This window comes from Tyto alba, unplaced genomic scaffold, assembly GCF_018691265.1.
Source record: "Tyto alba isolate M040663 unplaced genomic scaffold, T.alba_DEE_v4.0 Super-Scaffold_5, whole genome shotgun sequence".
NCBI classification, from domain to species: domain Eukaryota; kingdom Metazoa; phylum Chordata; class Aves; order Strigiformes; family Tytonidae; genus Tyto; species Tyto alba.
This window is the reverse complement of record NW_024881326.1, coordinates 21,193,622-21,210,459: the sequence shown is the minus strand read 5'-3', so window position 1 is coordinate 21,210,459 and position 16,838 is coordinate 21,193,622. Positions and strand designations below refer to the sequence as shown.

The window sequence follows — 16,838 nt, the reverse complement described above, 5'->3', positions numbered from 1 at the left end:
TAAAACTTGTCTCTCCAAAGTGATGGCCAAGCACCAAGAGCCAAGGGCTGTCGAGGAGCAGGAAAGTTGTGCCCGGGTGAGGGTCTCAGTGCCCGTGGAGATGATGGGCCTTTCTCCAGGGCCATCCAGCCTACCCAAGCAGAGACTTCACCCGTGGGAAGCACAAGGGAAGGCCAGAAACCAGCACAACCCGCCTGCCTCAACCAAGTGTCTTCGCTGCAAAATCATCCTTCTCATGAAGGAAACAGAGGGCAAAAAAGCCTTTCTTCCCTTTTTGAGAAACAAGCAACTTTCCAAGTGCTTCCTAGCCCCTGGCAGCCCACAGTGCTGTTCAGCAGCTCTGTCCATGTATTCATGGTCTTCATTTCTTTGAAGACAACTTGCCGTGAAACTTTCATCCACAGCAGGAAAAAAACACCAGGGTGTAGTCTGAGGTGTTTCGAGGGCAAATATGAATATATGGAATAAGAAGCTCTCTCTGCTTCTGGTAGAACAGTAGGAAAAAACATGGAAGTGCACCAGAGAAGAAAGCCTAAGCAACCTTTTTTTGTTGTGGGAGACGGTAGTGAACAAACCTACCCACTACGAAGAGTTTTTTCCAGGAAGTGTAGGTTGCTGCAACCTGTATCCCTTGAGCAGCGGGTGCTCAGACAACAGTTCTCATGCTACTTGCAAGCAGTGCATTTGAAGGAGCCCCAGCAACGTGCACGGAGGATGAACGAACCCTACAGCCCTGCGACACCCCGGCCCATCAGCAGCACCTCGCCCAGCACCATGAAAATGTTCATGGGCTTCCTCACTGTATTTATTGTAGCACAGATGATTGGGACCGTACTCTTCTGTTTGTATCTTCACATGAAGATGGATAAGGTAAGTGGAGAAATAAGGTTGTCTCTGCTGGATTGCTTACGCGATTTGCCTTCAGCTGTGGCGAGATGTGCTCACCAAAAGGATGAACGTGGTAGAAGATGATGCTGGCCACTGGCTGGATGCGGGAGTGTCATTTATTACACCCCGTGTTCTCATTTCTGCTTTAATTTGCCACTAAGATGTGCGCTGAGGAAGAGATCTGTTCCCTTCATTAACAAAATGAGAATGAATCAATCAAGAAAAGCCATTAACGGCAAACCTGGCAGGCAATGGACAGTCTGGGGAGAGGAGAGTGTGGCTTTAACACACAACTGGCTATTTTAGGCTCGTTGGTAGATTTTCTGGTGCCGTAGCACTTAGCAGCACTGTGACACTAATCATGAGGATGGGAGGGGTCCAGAACTGAAATCTTTTTTAGTGTTTGCATGTATGAATTTTACCAACATCACACTTCAGACTCTGTCTTTCTGTTTAGGGGAGAAATGAGTGGATCTTAGTACTTTGTCTTTTTGGTGGGACACAGTAGCAGCGATCCTGTCCCACACTTGGGACAATATTTACCAAAAAATTAAAAACTGAGAAGCTGGTTTTGAGGTTACTGTGACTGCAGTTGCACTGCACGATGCTTAAAATCACTGATCTAAAGCTACTTTGCGTCAAAGCAGAAAAGACTACCAGCTACAGAAATGAAATATGTCTAAAACGCAGAATAAGTTCTTACCAGACACAAGGATGAGATCATCATTACTGATTTTTAAATTGAAATTTAAGTGGGTGTCTGCTGATCTTCAAGGGTGGAGAGCAATCCTGAGTTAAAGGGGCTTAAAAGTGGAGGGGATGCAAGGGGACTTTGCTGCAGGGGGGGTTGCAGCCTGGGGTGAGGGTGTGTGCGGAGGGTCCCCGGCAGGGTGAAACGTGAGTGCACGGGGCCGTGGCAGAGGATCAGAGGCAGCCAAAGTGCAGTCACGGGTGGCAGAAAGATTTCAGCTGCCTTCAGAGCTCATGGCAGGGTTTCAGACATGCCCCTTCACATCCCAGCGCTGCCTGTGCTGAGTGCTCTGCCAGGCTGTGTGTCCTCCTGTCCATCCGCGCTTCTCTTCCCATTTAGTCAAATGTTAGGTTTTTTACAAAAAATAGGTGTAATTTAAAAAATCAGTATTTACATATATATATGTGTGTGTGTATATATATGTGTGTATATATATATATATTTTTTTTTTTTTAATTTTTTTGGCTTTCTGATTTTTTTTTTTTTTACTCTGAAGCTCTTGGCAGAATTCATCCCCAATCCACAGATTGTTGTGGTCTTTTGGCAGCTGTTTTAGTCGATAAGCTAGCCCCAAAAAAATGCAAAGCCACCCCGCAGAGGCAGGGCAGCGTGGGGCTGATGAGCATCCCAGCTGCCTGCCGGGGCTGCCGGGGCAGCGGCAGCGAGCCCCGAGCCACTCGCTGAGATTTCCCTGCTGCTGCCCGTAAATGCGGGTGGGTGGATATTTGCCACCTGCCTTTTGGAAAAGGCAGAGTGGGAAACATAAATTAATTATCACGGTGATAAAAAATAAGAAGGGATCCTCTCACCCCGAGCTCCCCAGGCTGCGATTTATCCCCAGCAGGGATGCAGCGTGGCCCCGCTGCCAGCACTGGCAGGTCTCCCGCTACCATCCCATTGACCCCCTCTTCTCTCCCTGCCGGCAGATGGAAGAGGTGTTGAGCTTAAATGAAGATTACATCTTCCTGAGAAAAGTACAGAAATGTCAGACGGCAGAAGGTCAGAAGTCGACGTTACTGGACTGTGAAAAGATTTTAAAGGGCTTCCAGGACCTCCAGCGCAAGGTACACTGCTGCTAGGCAGATAAAGACCCTGTTGAAGGTGGAGGGGGGCTCCCAGGCTCACACGCAGCTTCACCCCAAGGTTTTTTTAAAAACCAGGTGTGCCCTTTACCTTAGGGCTGCATAGCGCATGTCCTTTTTAACACTACAGTCTTTTCACACGATATTTTTACACTATATTGATATCATTGAAAAGCCTCATCCGTTTTTTTCTCAAGACATTCTTGGCCAGAGCACGTCCAGCTGCGGCACGCCGAGGGGTGCTCGGGGCTTGCGGTGGGAGGAACGGAGCTGCAGCCACCGCGGCTCTGTGCTCGCTCTGCTCCCAGTCTGAAAAACATTGATTTTCTGCTCCGGCCCTGCGCCGCGTGGCTGGGAGGATGCTTACTGCCACCTGCCTCGGGGAGCACTTTTACACCCGCTGTGCCCAGGTACCAGTGATGGTGTGAGGCTTGGGCCGGGCGGCACGGCTCCCGGCAGCCGGCGAGGAAGAGGAGGAGGAGGAGGAAGAGGAGGAGGAGGAAGAGGGTGCCGTGCAAATGCCACCCCCTGGGCTCAGGGACGGCACCTCCGGCCGGTGCAGCAGCTCCTCGTGTTTGGGTGCAAATGAGCCAAGCTGCACCGAAATGGAGCGGCTGAGGGCTGCCCAGCCAGGGCTGAGGTGCTCTCAGCCTCCTCAGCCCTTTAATTCTGTTTAGGAGAGGCTGTGCCGGCCAGGGCTGGCAGGAGGGGGGACTTTTCCTCCTTGTCAGCTCCCGATGACACCAAATGCCTCCGCTAAACCTTCAGGTTTGCATCAGCACCCAGCTGACGACAGAGAATTGTGTCTGAGACGGGCCCTGCTCAGCAACCCTGAAAACCCCCCTCTTGTAGGGACAGGGATGTGCCCAGCTTGCTGGGCAGCTTCTACAGCATGACTCTCACACACCGTTTTAAACAAAAAGGAGATTTTTGTTTCTTTTTACTTTTTTTTTTTTTTTTTTTAAATAATCTTCCCCCATCACATCATTTTAATTGCATAAAACCTAAGATCAAAAACCCTACGAACCCCCTGGTGCAAACATCCAGTCAGCCCACAGCTGTATGGGATACTGGGGGGAGGGGCTCTGCAGTTTTGGATACCCTCTGCCAAGAGCTGGCAGGGCTCTCGGAGCCAAACATCACCAACCCAAGCAGTGGTCAGAGCATCCTTTACATGGATGCTTTCAAAATCATTGATTTGTAAATCTTAAAAAAAAAAAAAAAAAAAAAACAGAAAACAAAAACCAAACAACCAACACATATTTTTGCTGTTGTTACAGGGTGGGGAAGCCAGCAAGGGGCAGCCCAAATTTGAAATGCAAAAAGGTGAGTTTTTTGGTGCCTCGGCTGCACCTGTGGCTTGCTAGGGGTGGGAGGAGTAGCTTGGACTGGGAAGGGGTTTCCTTTGCACCAAAGCAGCCCACTGGTGCCCCGGGGCATGGCACGGGCAGGGGACGGGGTTTGGAGCATCCCCGTGGGGGTAGGACTGTGCCCAGCACGGGGCACTGGGCATGGCTGTCTCACCAGGGCAGGCGGCTCTGGGCACCACATTGCCTGAAGTCAAGGAAAATGAATCCAAAAACTAAATCCGTGGCCTTTTTTTCATTGCAGGCCATGGCCACTATGAGCATCCCCATTTGATGCACAAGAACGAGACGTCCGTGGCAGGTAAGGGGTGGGCACGTCCAGGTCCTGTTCCCACAGCGGGCAAGGTGGCACGGCCTCCTCCGCGGGCTTTATCCCTCAGAGGCTCCACCTTGAAGGCAACTAAGAGGGTTTGCTGAGCAGGGGACAGATCCTGCCTCGCTCAAGGCTGGAGGGGGACACTTTGGAGACTATGTCCCTGGGCTGGATTTGGCCCATAGAGAAATATCGAGGGTTGGAGGTGCCACAGTCCCTGATGAGGAGCTGTGCTGCCTGGGAGGGGGGGAACCACGGGTGCCAAGGCATCGATAACACCGGCCTTTCTGCATTTGCAGCAGAGAAGAGGCAGCCGGTTGCAGCCCACCTGGCAGGTCAGAAGAGCAACAAGGCCGTCTCAGGTAAGACAGATCTGCTCGGCGCTGCCTGGGGCAGGGAGGCAGCAGGGCAGGAGCAGCGTGCGTCCCTCGGCCGGGCCCTGCAGTCCTGCCCCGTGGCTCTGTAAGGGACAGGGACCATGAAACCACGCCAAAGCACGGCAAACCGCCCAGCGGTCCCGTCACCACGCGTGCCCGTGCCTCACGGGGCTTGCACAGCCACGTATATGCACAGCCTTACATATGCCTTCCTGGAAATGCACCACGATGGCTTAAACCTTACAGCGTTTTTTATGAGCGGGAAACTACTTCTCTTCGTACTTAAGGAAACCAAACTCTCACTTTTGGACTCAAAACGCAGTGCTTTTGCTCTCCTGGCCATGTCTTGCTGGGGTGGCTGCTGTAGGAGGGCTCTGCTGGCATATTGTATCTGCTGATCTAATCATCTTCTCACCTGTAACGGTCCTGGTAGCAATATGGACTGGCTGATGACCTTATAGTCATAGCATATAGATAGCTCCAAACTGATTTAGGCAAGCTGCCCATGTTCACAGCCACGGCCACGTTAGGTCTGAGGGAACACAAGTCCATTTGCATTTGTGCATCCCTCTGCACGGACCGTGGGGGCTCTCACAGCTCCGTCCCCCAGCGTAACCTTAGCTAAGGGACACCCTGCAAGAGCAAGGATTACCAGAGAGAGTAAGAGCTTGCCAGGTCAATCTCTCAACCTGGTAAGGATTTCACAATCCGAGTAGTTTTGATTTAATTCTTGAGTAGCTACCAGTAATCGGCAACTGCTCTTTCCATCTCTGACGCAGCATTTCACTCAGAGCTCAGTCTACCTGTGGAAAGCTTAGTGTTAGATAAGATCAAAGAAGTGAGAAACTCGCTGTGTTTTAAAACTCCCTGCTTAAGCATTTGTTGGGCCTATAAAGCAGGTGGAAATTGCTCAGAGAGTGGCAGCTGCCTGGAGCTCGGCCCTGCGCCTCGGCAGTCGGGCACGGAGGAAACATCCCCGTGGGATGCACGGGCACGGACCATGGGCTGTGTGGCTCCCCCAGGACCACCCGTGCCACCCCGCCGCACGGACTGGGACGGGCCAACCCGTTATTCCCCTTGGAGCCAGGTTGCTCACCCTTGCTGCTCTCACAAGTGTCTCTGTAGGCTAGTCCAAAATCCCTCCCGGAGGTCGTAGCTGAGCTCAGCCTCTATGGCCATGGCTTCCTGGTTTCTACGTTGACTTATTTTGTGCCAACTCCAGTGAGAGTGTGTGCTCATGAGCTGCTCTGATGGCAGGGAGTGCCCCAAAAACCATGGCGGTATCAGGTCTGTGTGGGCAATGGGCCCGGCGGTGGGAGGCAGCATTTGCCGTGCAAAACCCTTTCAGCTCTGCACCCTGCTGGGGACCAAAACTGTGGGACGTTGATTTTTGTCCTTTCTTGGCAAAGTCTCACCTTCTCGGGAGGCCAAGTGAAGGAGGAACTGGGGAGGAAAGGCAGCACCCGGTTCAGAAAAACTACGTGCCCTGTGAGGGGTGCCTCTGAAGACAGGAGCTGCGGCGTGTTTTGGCAGTGCTTTGAGGGCTCAGAGGCTGTGCCAGCAAAACCAGTGGAGACAGCAACCCTGCAGGGGCAGGCACAGGGGTGTGCAATCCTCCCCCCTCACCATTTCCACTTGGTTGGATGAAGGAAGCAAAATACTCCTCTGCTCTCATCATCAATTCAAGGGTGTCAAGCCTAATGACCAGAAACTTGAATTCAATATGTCCTGGCCTTGGGGAAGGGGATCCTGCTCCCCTGGGCTGGGGATAGTGTCCTGGGGTGGGCAGGAACCCCCCACCCCACACACACACCCTGCAGCAGACAGAGGCTGTGACGCCAAAGGTCTGGGGGGTGTCCCCCCCCAAATCAGCTTGCCAAACTGGATGTCTTCTTTTCCCAGCTCATCTGCCATGCTTTCCCCCCCACAGTGCTAGAGTGGAAGCCGACGATGTATGGCCCCACGAACAACGCGATATCCTACCAGGAGGGGAAACTGAAGGTGAAGGAAGCCGGGCTCTACTACATCTACTCCCAAGTCAGCTTCTGCACCAAGGCAGCGACTTCGGCACCCTTCACCCTCTATATTTATTTGTATCTCCCCATGGAAGAGGACCGGCTCTTGCTGAAGGGACTAGACACACACAGCACCTCCACGTCTTTCTGCGACCTCCAGTCCATCCGGGAGGGAGGTGTCTTCAAGCTCCGGGAAGGTGACATGGTCTTTGTCAATGTGACAGACTCAACGCGAGTGAACTCCAACCTCGGCAGCACCTACTTTGGCATCTTCAAGCTGCAGTGAGGAGGGGGCTGCCCCCAGCTGGGGGTTCAGCCCCACTTTGTTGAGCAAAGTGGCCTTCCCTGTTTCCCGTATTTATGTTCCTCTGCCTCTTTGGTTTTCTTGTTCTTAATTTGTATATTTTGTTATTTATTAATGAGGGTCAAGGGGCCCTGAGAACACAAATGGAACAAAGTTTGAAGTTGTTGTTGTTTGCAATTTCCTTTTTTCTTTTGTTGCCAACGGTTTGGTACGTGCTGGTGTTATGTGTCTGGGTCCACCATGCCCCGTGCACCTGGCAGGGTGGATGTCCCCGTTATGTCACAAGAGCTTTATTTAGCAAGCTCTACCATCAAAGTTTCTTTCCTAACAATGTAGGATGGCTCAGGGCTCTCCAGCCAAGCTGGGTTCATACATATCTCCTGTACCAATCTGCTTACAAAACATCAATGGAAAAACATTAAAAGGCTTAGGAACATCTCCTTTAAAGGAATCAATCAGCCAAGCGCTGTCCTTACGTGCTAGCTGCCGGTGATGCATCGTTGCCATCCTAACTGTCTGCTTTATCTTGAGAACCCCCTTTTTTTCCACCCATGTTTATCTACAAAACTCAGCCAGCCTTCTTGCTTAGGGTGACACTGCCTTGGCCAAGTTCACACCTGCTGACAATTGTCCTGCATCAGGGAGGTGATCGGTGGCTAAGGGGGCTCTACTAATTTCAAGCCAGAGTGCGTCTGCTCTGGGTGACCTGAATCTGCTCGCCAGAAAGTCTTTCTCTCACCTCTGCAGGTAGACGACCCTCTGCCTGCGGCCCATTTTACTCCCCTATGGAAGGGGTGTTGGCTAGCACCATCAAATCGGGACCTGCCTCCTCTCCTGAGACCCTCTCCTAACCTAGGAGGAGGACCAGGAAGGCATGGGGGTGGCAGGACCAACTGCTTCTTCCCAAGCACTCCAAGGTGCATGTGCAGAGCATCTTCTGGCTGGCCTCGGTGAGAACGTGCCCACGGCGGCACTTCCCCTGGAGCTCCAGGAGAGGAGGACAGTGCAGAGAGGCAGGACCCCCTCTCAGGAAGGGGGTACCTGGGTGACACTGCACACTGGGGTCTCCTCAACCCTCTTCTCCAGCTTGGCCCACAGGGGAGGTGAGCTGAGCCACGTCAGGGTGTATTTTTTTAAAAGCCCCTAAAGATGCCAAAGGTTGCCACCTTGGAGCATTTAGTTGTACAGGTCACACTTGTTGGAGTGTAAAAGATTGGAAATACTCCTGGAAGACAACAGGTTTGCAAGTGGAAAAGCTTTCAGATTTTGGCAGTCCTCAGGGTTTGCTTGGCTGGAGGCTACAGGTTTGGTCCTAACACGGTGCCTGAGTGGCGCTGCTGCCGGGACGGACGGACGGACGGACGGAGCTCATTGCAGTGCTGGCTGCCCGGCACGGCCCCCTCCCGAAGTCCCTGGAAGAGAGCTCAGACCCAGTCTGGTTTTAGTATAATTTAATATGTATTTGTTGGCTCTTCTCCAGAACCGCCTAACTTTATCAGGGAACGGACCAGTCTTGTTTGCTACCACGTATAAAAATTATTTATTTAACTAAAACCATCTTACATGCGTAAACAGGGAGGGACTGCGTGCCAAGGGACTGTGCGTGGCTGTAGCTGTGTTTTGCAGTGTATTTCAAAGTTCACGGTTCCCCCCTTCCCAAGTGTGGAGTTTTGTCCGCTGTCACCCTACAACTAATACAATTTCTGAATTAAGAGATAGGGTGCTTTTTGTATGCGTTGAACGCCTCCCAGGCTGGGATTTCCCAGAGTCCTGCTTGAGGTCTATGGGGGGTCTGAGAGGGTCTGAGAGGGCAGTGGGGTGGCACTGGGGGAGCACAGTCAGGACAGCCAGTCCCCAAAACCTCCGGGGACGGCCATCCCACCCTGCTCCTCGGGGCATGCAGGGGTGTCAGGGCCAGGCAGCACCGGAGGCATTTTGGCTGGAAAAGGGAGCAGGGCCACCCCCCCTCTACCCTGGGAAGTCAGCAAGGCACTGGGGCTGGACCTGTAGGGCAGAGGGATGGGGGATAATTTAAGGAGATTTAAGACACCTGGTTGGAAGAGGACTATTCCTGCCTGCCCTAAGGTGATGGAGCCCGCAGGGATGTCTCGGCTTTGGAGCAACGGGATGGATGCTGCCCCAGGTGGGATCCTGTGGCCACCGTGTGTGGGGCTGGGTGGCCGCTGCCTCCCGCGGTGGCGTGGGTCCGGCCACATCCCCGCTGCTGCCAAAACCTGGCCAGCTCCCACCGTCGGGCCCGCAGAGGCAGCGCTGGCATGGCTAGGGAGCCCCAGAGCTCCGCAGGGGAGGTGGAGGTGCCTGGCCGTGGTGGGACCGTGGGTGGGAGCCACAAGAAGAACCAAAGGTGGTGTCAACCGGCGTCGGATGAGAAAGGGGGAAAAGCTGGCTGGGAGCGAGAGGATGGGGAGGGGAGAGGCGCGAGAAGCGTGTGTGTGGCCATTCTTGGATACCCAAAGCCTTCAGGAGCAGAAACAGTTTGTCACAGGTGGGGGGAAATCATGATCGGTGCACAGCCCTGAACCCCCCCCCCCCCCAGCCCTGAAACCCCACCACAGCCCCCCCCCAGCTTCCGTGGCCAGGAGAACCTACCGGAGGGTTTGGGCCGGGCTGCAATCCCCGGCCAAAATCACCAAGAGGGGATCCAGAAGCTGCAAATCACACAGCAAAGTAGATTTTCATGCGTGGTTGGGGCAAACAGTTAAAGAGGGGGAGGAAAAAACAGGCATAAACCAACTCAGTAAGTTCTGCAGGAAGAGCAGCAGATGCCAGCTGCCACCTCCCCTGCCCATGGGCTGCCTGCCCGGCCCCAGCCCTCTGCCTGCGCTGCTGCTTTTCCTAGCCAGGGCTTTTGTTTCTTGCCTCTGTTTCTTTGCTTGCCAAAAATAGCCTGTGGGATTCAGACATGAGGTAACGCGTGGGAGGGGAGGAGATGTGATTGCTACCCATCCAGCTGTGGCCTTCTCCCGAGCTTTGTTCTCCTCCCCGGCCCCTGCCCGGCGCCGTGGCAGGCGCAGGTTTCCTCTCCCCGTGGAAAGTTTGAAGGTCGTCAATACATTGATTTTTCCCTTGACGTGGGGCCTCTCTGTCACTCCTTGGGCTGTGGATTTTACGGTTTCTCAACCGATTTTTGTTCTTCTTTCTGAGTAAGGAAGGGAGAAGGAGATGAGAGGGTGATGAGTACATCGGGCACACCAGCAGGACTGGCATGGGGGGTCATGGATGAGCGGCAGCAGGAGAAAGCAGCAGCACGGTCATCTACCGGGAGAGGTGTTTACATGGCTTAAGACACACTGAGCTCACTGAGAAATATGTATATTTTTTTTTTTTTTAGTTTTGTATAAGAAATTGGTTTGTTGTTTGGTTTTGTTTTTTTTTTTTTTTCCTCAGAAAGCATTGGGATGCCACTTTCCAAGCAGGGCCTCTCCAGCGCGTGCCGCTGAGCTCAGGAGAGCTGCTGGGCAGCAGGAGCTGGAGGATGGCTGTCCCCGTGCTGCGTGGCCGTGCCCGGTGGCGTCCCAGGTGACGAGCCTGTCCTAGCATCCCTGTGCACTACTTTGTGTGGGGGGGGTGTGTGTGTGGGGGGGTGTGTCTTTATTTTTTTTATCCCACTTCCCAGTTAGGCACTGTGCGCCTGGGTGTCAGCCTTACCTCGACACCCCTTGCTTGGCGACAGCCCTTTCCCCTGGTCGGGGCAGGGTCCCCAGCTCTCCTAAGAGGCCAAACCCATTGCACACACCCTTCCCTGAGGGCAAGGGAGTTTTCTTCCCCCCCCCCCCCCCCCCATTCCAGCCTGGGTTTGAGCACACTCGTGCCGTGGAGCGGTGCCGCACTGGGGTTGTCGGCGGGAGCATCCCACTGCGAATGGGCACCATTTGGGAGCTGGCGTAAGAGAGGGGGCCAAAGGGACCCCGTATTCAGCAGGAGAGCAGGGGGGGAGGAGAGCTGGCCTCATGGGGACCCAGGAGTGGAGGTGCTCCCTCCAAAATGAGCCTGGGGGATGCCTCCTCCTTGGCTCTTCCGGCACTCAGGTCTGGAAGTGGCCCGGCTCTGCCTCTGCAATAATTCCTCAAAGTGCCTCAGATTCAAGCAGGCTCCCTTGCAGACTTCAGTGTTTTTCCACGATGCACCCAAAACCAGTGGGTTTTTTTTGTTTTGTTTTTTTTTTTTAATTGTTCTTTTTCCCTCTCCAACTGCTGTGTTTGGGGAGGGAGAGCAGGGACTAGCCCTCCTGCCCTGATATCCTCCCGCTTCAGCTGCGGGCTGAGAGCATGGCCTGTCACTACCAAAGAGTTAAAAATACCAGCGTGCAGGAGAGGACTTGTCCAAGCGGTAGACCAAAGGAAATCCTGTCACCACACCTAATCACCAGAAAAAAAACATGAACTAAAAAAAAAAAAAAAAATAAAAATAAAAAACAACTCAAACAGGCAGGAAGTCACTTATCTGCAACAACCTGCCAGTGCGGCGGAGAGCAGCTAGCTCTCCATAAAGCATCCTTGTTAGCAGAGCGCCAGCGGGGCTTGAGGGGTGGAAATGCACCTTCTACCCCTGGGACCAGGCGCCCTTCCCTGCTGCAGGTCTGGGTGATGGTGGGAGCAACAGCCCAAGTGCCAGCATCATCATTCGCAGCAGTATCCTTGCCAGCATCCAGTAAACTGGGAGGGTGGACGATGTAGCCGCGGGCATTTCGCGCAAATCGGGGATGCCCAGGGCAAGCACTGGCTTTGCTTTTCTGGTGGAAATAAAGGAAGCGGCGCCGAGAGCTAAGAAGCGATTTTTATCCTTCTTTATTTGTTGAAAATGTCAATTAAAAAACTGTTCAAAATAAAAACATGTTAGAAAAGTTGAACTTGCATAAGTAGTTACAAGTAAATAAACCTACATGACAAAGGTAAACTGGAAGGCAGCTGACACAACATCCATCTAAAGACAGACTCACTGGAACCTATTTACAAAGCACTGTAAACAAAGTAAATATGGAAACATTGCTGTCCACCCGGCATGGCTTCTTTTCCTTTTTTTTTTTATTTTCTTGTCTTTTTTGGCTTCTAGCTCTTGACAAACGAACGCCTGACCCAAAATGTCCCAGTGTGCCCTCCACCCCATTACACCTTACGAACATGTGTTATGTACCCAGCACGGGTTTCAACTTAAACCGGGGGACAGCGGGGAAACATTTCTGCCCTCTCCTCGAAGGGTAAAGGGCCCTTGGTGACATTTCTGCCCTCTCCTCGAAGGGTAAAGGGCCCTTGGTTTGGCTCCTCGCGCGTCGCGAGCCCCGGCGCCAGCCTGCCTTCGGGCAGGCAGCAGGACGGGGCCATGCCGAGGGGCTTAAGGAGGGTGTCTTTTTACACTCCTTGTGATGCTTTTGAGTCTAGCTCTCCCCAAACACCATTTGCTATGTTCTGGCTAAATTTTAACTGCAGGGAGGGGGGTTGTAATTATTGCCTCTATTACGTCCTTCATGACCAACATAACAGTACGACCGCAACGAGCTGCAGCGTGTCAGCACACCCTGGGACCATGCTGCCCTGTGATATATGTAAGACTCATCATTAACTTTAACAGAAGGTTACTTTTATAATGCTGCTAAGGAAGGAAGGAAAACATCAGTTCTACACTAGGGTGTAACACCAAATAAGATGAAGATAGCCGATACGTATGCACGTTGCCTGTGTGCTGTGTTTGAGGAGCTGTGCGGGGATCTGGCAGGGGGCTGCCTGGCCTTGCCCCAGGAGCGTTCCAGCTCTTGACAAAGCATAAACATAAATATCTTTCCGATCCCAAAAGACAGTTCTATTTTCCCAACGGAAAGCCCCTTTGGGGCGATGGGGAGCAGAAGTGGGCGCTGGCCGCGTGCCCAGCCTTTGGGGAGGAGCGATGGAGAGCCTAACATGGGCACAGGGAGCAGGGAAACAGCACGCCTGGGGCTTGTTTTTTTGTCGTCAAGCAGTGTTTACATTTCATACAGAGAAAAGCATGTCCTGCAAGGGGAAGCACAGCAAAACTATAAACTCATTACGATACCTGGACACTCGATGTGGAAACAAAGCAGGGGGTGGGAGTTATAGGTCATGCATAAGAAAAGGAATGGGGGGGGGGCACAGAACAGCAGTTACCTGTTGTGCTAATCACGAGCTGTTAGGAGGCAGCACTGTGCAACATACCTTCCCATGCGCTCTGACAGGTGCTCCAGATCTGACTTCCCCAAGGAGTTCAAATGTCTTCGTGTTAATTGCACATTTTAATCAGTATCAAGGCCACACGGGAACCACAGTATTGCTGGGCTCTAGTTCGCTACAGTCAACTAACGGGGAAAAAGAAGGTGGATGGGAAAAGCTTCCCCAGTTGTGATTATCTGAAAAGAGGAGCACGGTGCTTTTTGGTTTCTGCTCAATGCCGCCTCAATAATGTTTTCACTCAATAAATAGGTACCGGTGCTTTTGAAAAGAATGAAAGCATTAAAAAGTGCTTCAGCTTCCTCTAGGAAACTGCTGCCAAACCCTCTGTGAGCAGCAATCACTAGCAGAGTTTGTATTTGCTCCCAGTAGCAGGTACGATGAGGTATTAGTTGCTGCAGATGAATTGTGAATCATGGACCGCTTGCTTACTGGTTTAGCTGTGATCGATTGTTTCTGATTTATTTCCTCACTGGATGGAAGAAAAACTATTTTTTTTTTTTTTCTCTATGACTTTTTTTTTTTTTTGGTAACAAAATTCCCAAACCCAACAAAATAAGGAGCAAGAAGAGGCAAAGGATCCAGTTCCGCTTCCCAAAAAACACCTGAGGTCACACACCACTGCCAGCAGCTTCTCCCAGATTCAGGCGATCAGGGACGACTTGCGCCCCGTGTCCTCCCTGACACACTCGTCCGTCTGCTTCAGCAGCCTCCTAACCAGCTTCTCCAAGTCCTTCCTGGATTTAAGCTCTTCCTCCAAACACTGTTTCATCCTTTTGTTCTCCTGGGAGGGGAAAAACAAAGGGATAAAGATTGCAGTCGGTGGCCATGCGCTTCACGCAATGAGGCGCTTCCACGCCTGGCTGCCTGGTGGTGAAATATCAGGAACATCGGACAGGACACTGCCGGCGTGGGAGGGTGAACAACACGGGTTACTTGTGGCCCGATCCTCTCAAGCAGACCCTGACTACCTTACAGACCTGCATGAAAGCCCCAGTGACTTCGAGCAGGCAGAAGCATCCTCCTGGAAATCTAATTTTAGCCTGGGTTGGAAGACCCTGTTCTCCCCGGGGTGGTCTCTCCCACCTCCAGGCTTGGGGGCGGGGGGAGGAGGACATACTTCCTCTGAGTCTGCAAAAACTGGTATCCACCAGACCCCTATAAAATGAACAGTCAGGTTGAAAGAGCTTTTAGGGTAGGGGAAAAGTTTCATGTTACTACAAAGACCAACTACTCCTACCCTCCTGTTGGCTCTGGTGCTCAAGGGACTGCACGGTGAGCTCATTCAGGGAGCTAAACCAGGAGAAAACTAGCGCTGATCCCGGGAGCTGCAGGACTCCACCAGCATCGGCAAGACTTTTCCTGGGCACTGACCAGTTGAAGACAATGACCTGGAGCAGCCTGGCCGGCTTTTGCTCAACTCCCAGCACAAACAATCCCACTCAAATTACCTGCTTCAGTTCTTTGACTTCATCTTTCAGTGCATAAACCGTGTCAACAAGGCTCCTGCAAAAAGAAATGCGGAAAAAAAATGAAATAAAAAGAACTGGAGTGCAGCAAAAGAGCTTTCGTGAGCAAGGTGCTGATGGGGAAGGTGCTTCCAGCTTCTGCTTTGCAAGCATCAGGCTGCTGCTATCGCTGCTGCCTGTGAGGGGACTCTGGGAACACAGCCCATGAGCATTCATATAGGCCACCGGTCCAAAATTCAGGGCTCTTTTCTCAAAACTCAAGAAAAATACCTTGTTCTGCTATCTTTAAGTTATCAACAAAGGTCTGTGGCTTTGGCTTCCTTGTTTATGCTACTCAAATAAATAACAATGATTTTAAAACTAAAAATGCCTGAGCATCCAGTGTAAAACGGCCTTGATTCCTTGAGGTTATGCTGCAAAAAAAAAAAAGCATGAAAGGAATGCACTGTCTGGGTTAGAAAAGGAGTGAATCAGTGCAGTCACCCAGATGTTCCCAGCTACGGAACAGGCTGGGAGCACCCACAGACACGGTGCCAGGCACGCTCCTGAGGGGTAGCAGCAGCCCAGGATGTCAGTAGTTAAAAAAACAGAGCCACTTGTTTGGTTCTGTCCTCCCCAAGCCCATTAGCTACATCCGCATAAGCTCTGGGACTGGACAAACTGGCTCTTGGGACTCCCAGAGGGCTCCAGCCACGTCAGAGCAGCTGGGAAGGAGGGACAAACCAGCAACTGGAATAGCCCAGGGGTTCTCGCCAGGACTGAGGCAGCAGTCGGGCCTCTGCAGAGAGGCAGAAGGAGAGGGCACTGGTTTTTAATGTCCTTCCAAAAAGCGACAAGGGGATCTGCAAGTGGAGAGCAGCCGCGCTTACTTTTCCTCCGTGACAGTCTGGCCGTTGCTTCGCGTTTCCTCTACGATGATTTTCTCTTCCTCAGGAAGAAGGACTTGGGGGACGGAGTCTTTACGGGAGCCTGTGTACAAGGATTACTCATCAGGAAGAAAAAGGGAGACCTCCCCTGATGCCCAGGCCGCTCCGGAGACAGCAGCCTCCGCTCTCCCTGCTCCTCTGCAGGGCTGGGGCGGGCCGGGACACGGGGGCTCAGTAGCCGCTGGCTACTAGCCACGGCCAAATACAGGCTTCTACGTACCGCTAACCTGGAGCTAGAGCTGCAAGTGGAAAGTTCTCAAGAGTGCTCGCTGCATCTAAAGCTATGCCATGCCTTATGAATGAAAATATTCTATTAGGGTCAAGAGCTCTCGGAAGGAACATGCCCTCCCATTTTTAAATGTACCACTATTTGATAGTTCAGTGATTTGACATCTCACCAGCACCGATAAATAGTTATATTTCCAGAGTTGAAGATGTTAGATAGGTTCTTATGAAGCAGCTTGTTCTTAAACACGCAGCTGATTGAGAGATAATATTCATGCTTCCTTTCTAAAGCTATATGCAACCTGAGATTACCATCAGGTTTTCAGTGCTGACAGCCACAGGCACTGACTAGGTTTGCTTAATTCCTAACAAGTGCTGGTGAAATAGCTGTGTCTCATCTGCCCTCCTACTTGCTTCATTCTTTGTGTTTAGAAGAAAAACAATGGCAACTAAACCACTAGGTAGATGAAGCTCCCTTATCTTGAAGATTGAACACCACACAGTTTCCTAGCATGAGTCTTGTTGCTGTGTGATGCAACCATCTGTTTTTTCCCAGAGGGGTTATCAGTGTTGCCAGCAGAGTAAGAACTAAAGAATCTGGTTGTGTGCCCACCTGAGCCGAGAGCTTGCTGGAAGCCTGCCCCGGTACAGTATGCCTCGATCACCTTCAGGATCTGAGCATCTTCTTCCAGCGCAGCAGTACCTGTAAAGCATTGCAGACAACAGCAATCACAAAGAGCCAAGTGCTCTGGCTTCATCTCTCCCAGTTTTTGCCCTCAAGTCCCTCAAGAGAAGAGCGTGCCGTTTCCTTGACTTCGGGACTTTGTCTAATTCCCTTTTGAGGTCCTTTGCCATTTTCTAGCCTCTGCAACATCCTGTGGCGTTGAGCACCATGACTAAACGGTATGAAAACGCACTTCT

The 16,838-nt window shown here is 52.0% G+C and overlaps 2 protein-coding genes across 4 annotated transcripts in view; one reads left to right on the top strand and one right to left on the bottom strand.

The window, feature by feature from the left end:
- Positions 1–660: 660 nt before the first annotated feature.
- CD40LG (CD40 ligand) lies at positions 661–7,159 on the top strand. Its single transcript, XM_032993808.2, has 6 exons — positions 661–870; positions 2,566–2,703; positions 4,002–4,047; positions 4,333–4,389; positions 4,701–4,763; positions 6,709–7,159. Exons 1-6 carry the CDS (start codon positions 715–717, stop codon positions 7,077–7,079), a joined length of 831 nt encoding a protein of 276 aa, XP_032849699.1. The 5' UTR covers positions 661–714; the 3' UTR covers positions 7,080–7,159.
- A 4,727-nt stretch (positions 7,160–11,886) lies between these two features.
- The window catches only part of ARHGEF6 (Rac/Cdc42 guanine nucleotide exchange factor 6), a 40,268-nt gene continuing 35,316 nt past the window's right edge, over positions 11,887–16,838 (bottom strand). For all 3 annotated transcript variants that reach the window (XM_032993789.2, XM_032993790.2, XM_042807184.1), the window contains 4 exons: positions 16,531–16,620; positions 15,636–15,735; positions 14,749–14,803; positions 11,887–14,081 (listed from right to left, as the gene is read on the bottom strand). In XM_032993789.2, coding sequence (XP_032849680.1) covers positions 13,941–14,081; positions 14,749–14,803; positions 15,636–15,735; positions 16,531–16,620 — 386 coding nt within the window. In that variant the 3' untranslated portion in view covers positions 11,887–13,940. The remainder of the gene's footprint in view (positions 14,082–14,748; positions 14,804–15,635; positions 15,736–16,530; positions 16,621–16,838) is intronic.

Coding starts and splice junctions, on each gene's coding strand:
- CD40LG (XM_032993808.2), top strand. CDS start 715: ATGAACGAACCCTACAGCCCTGCGACACCCCGGCCCATCAGCAGCACC. Junction 4,048..4,332: donor CAAATTTGAAATGCAAAAAG/GTGAGTTTTTTG, acceptor TTTTCATTGCAG/GCCATGGCCACTATGAGCAT. Junction 4,764..6,708: donor GAGCAACAAGGCCGTCTCAG/GTAAGACAGATC, acceptor TCCCCCCCACAG/TGCTAGAGTGGAAGCCGACG.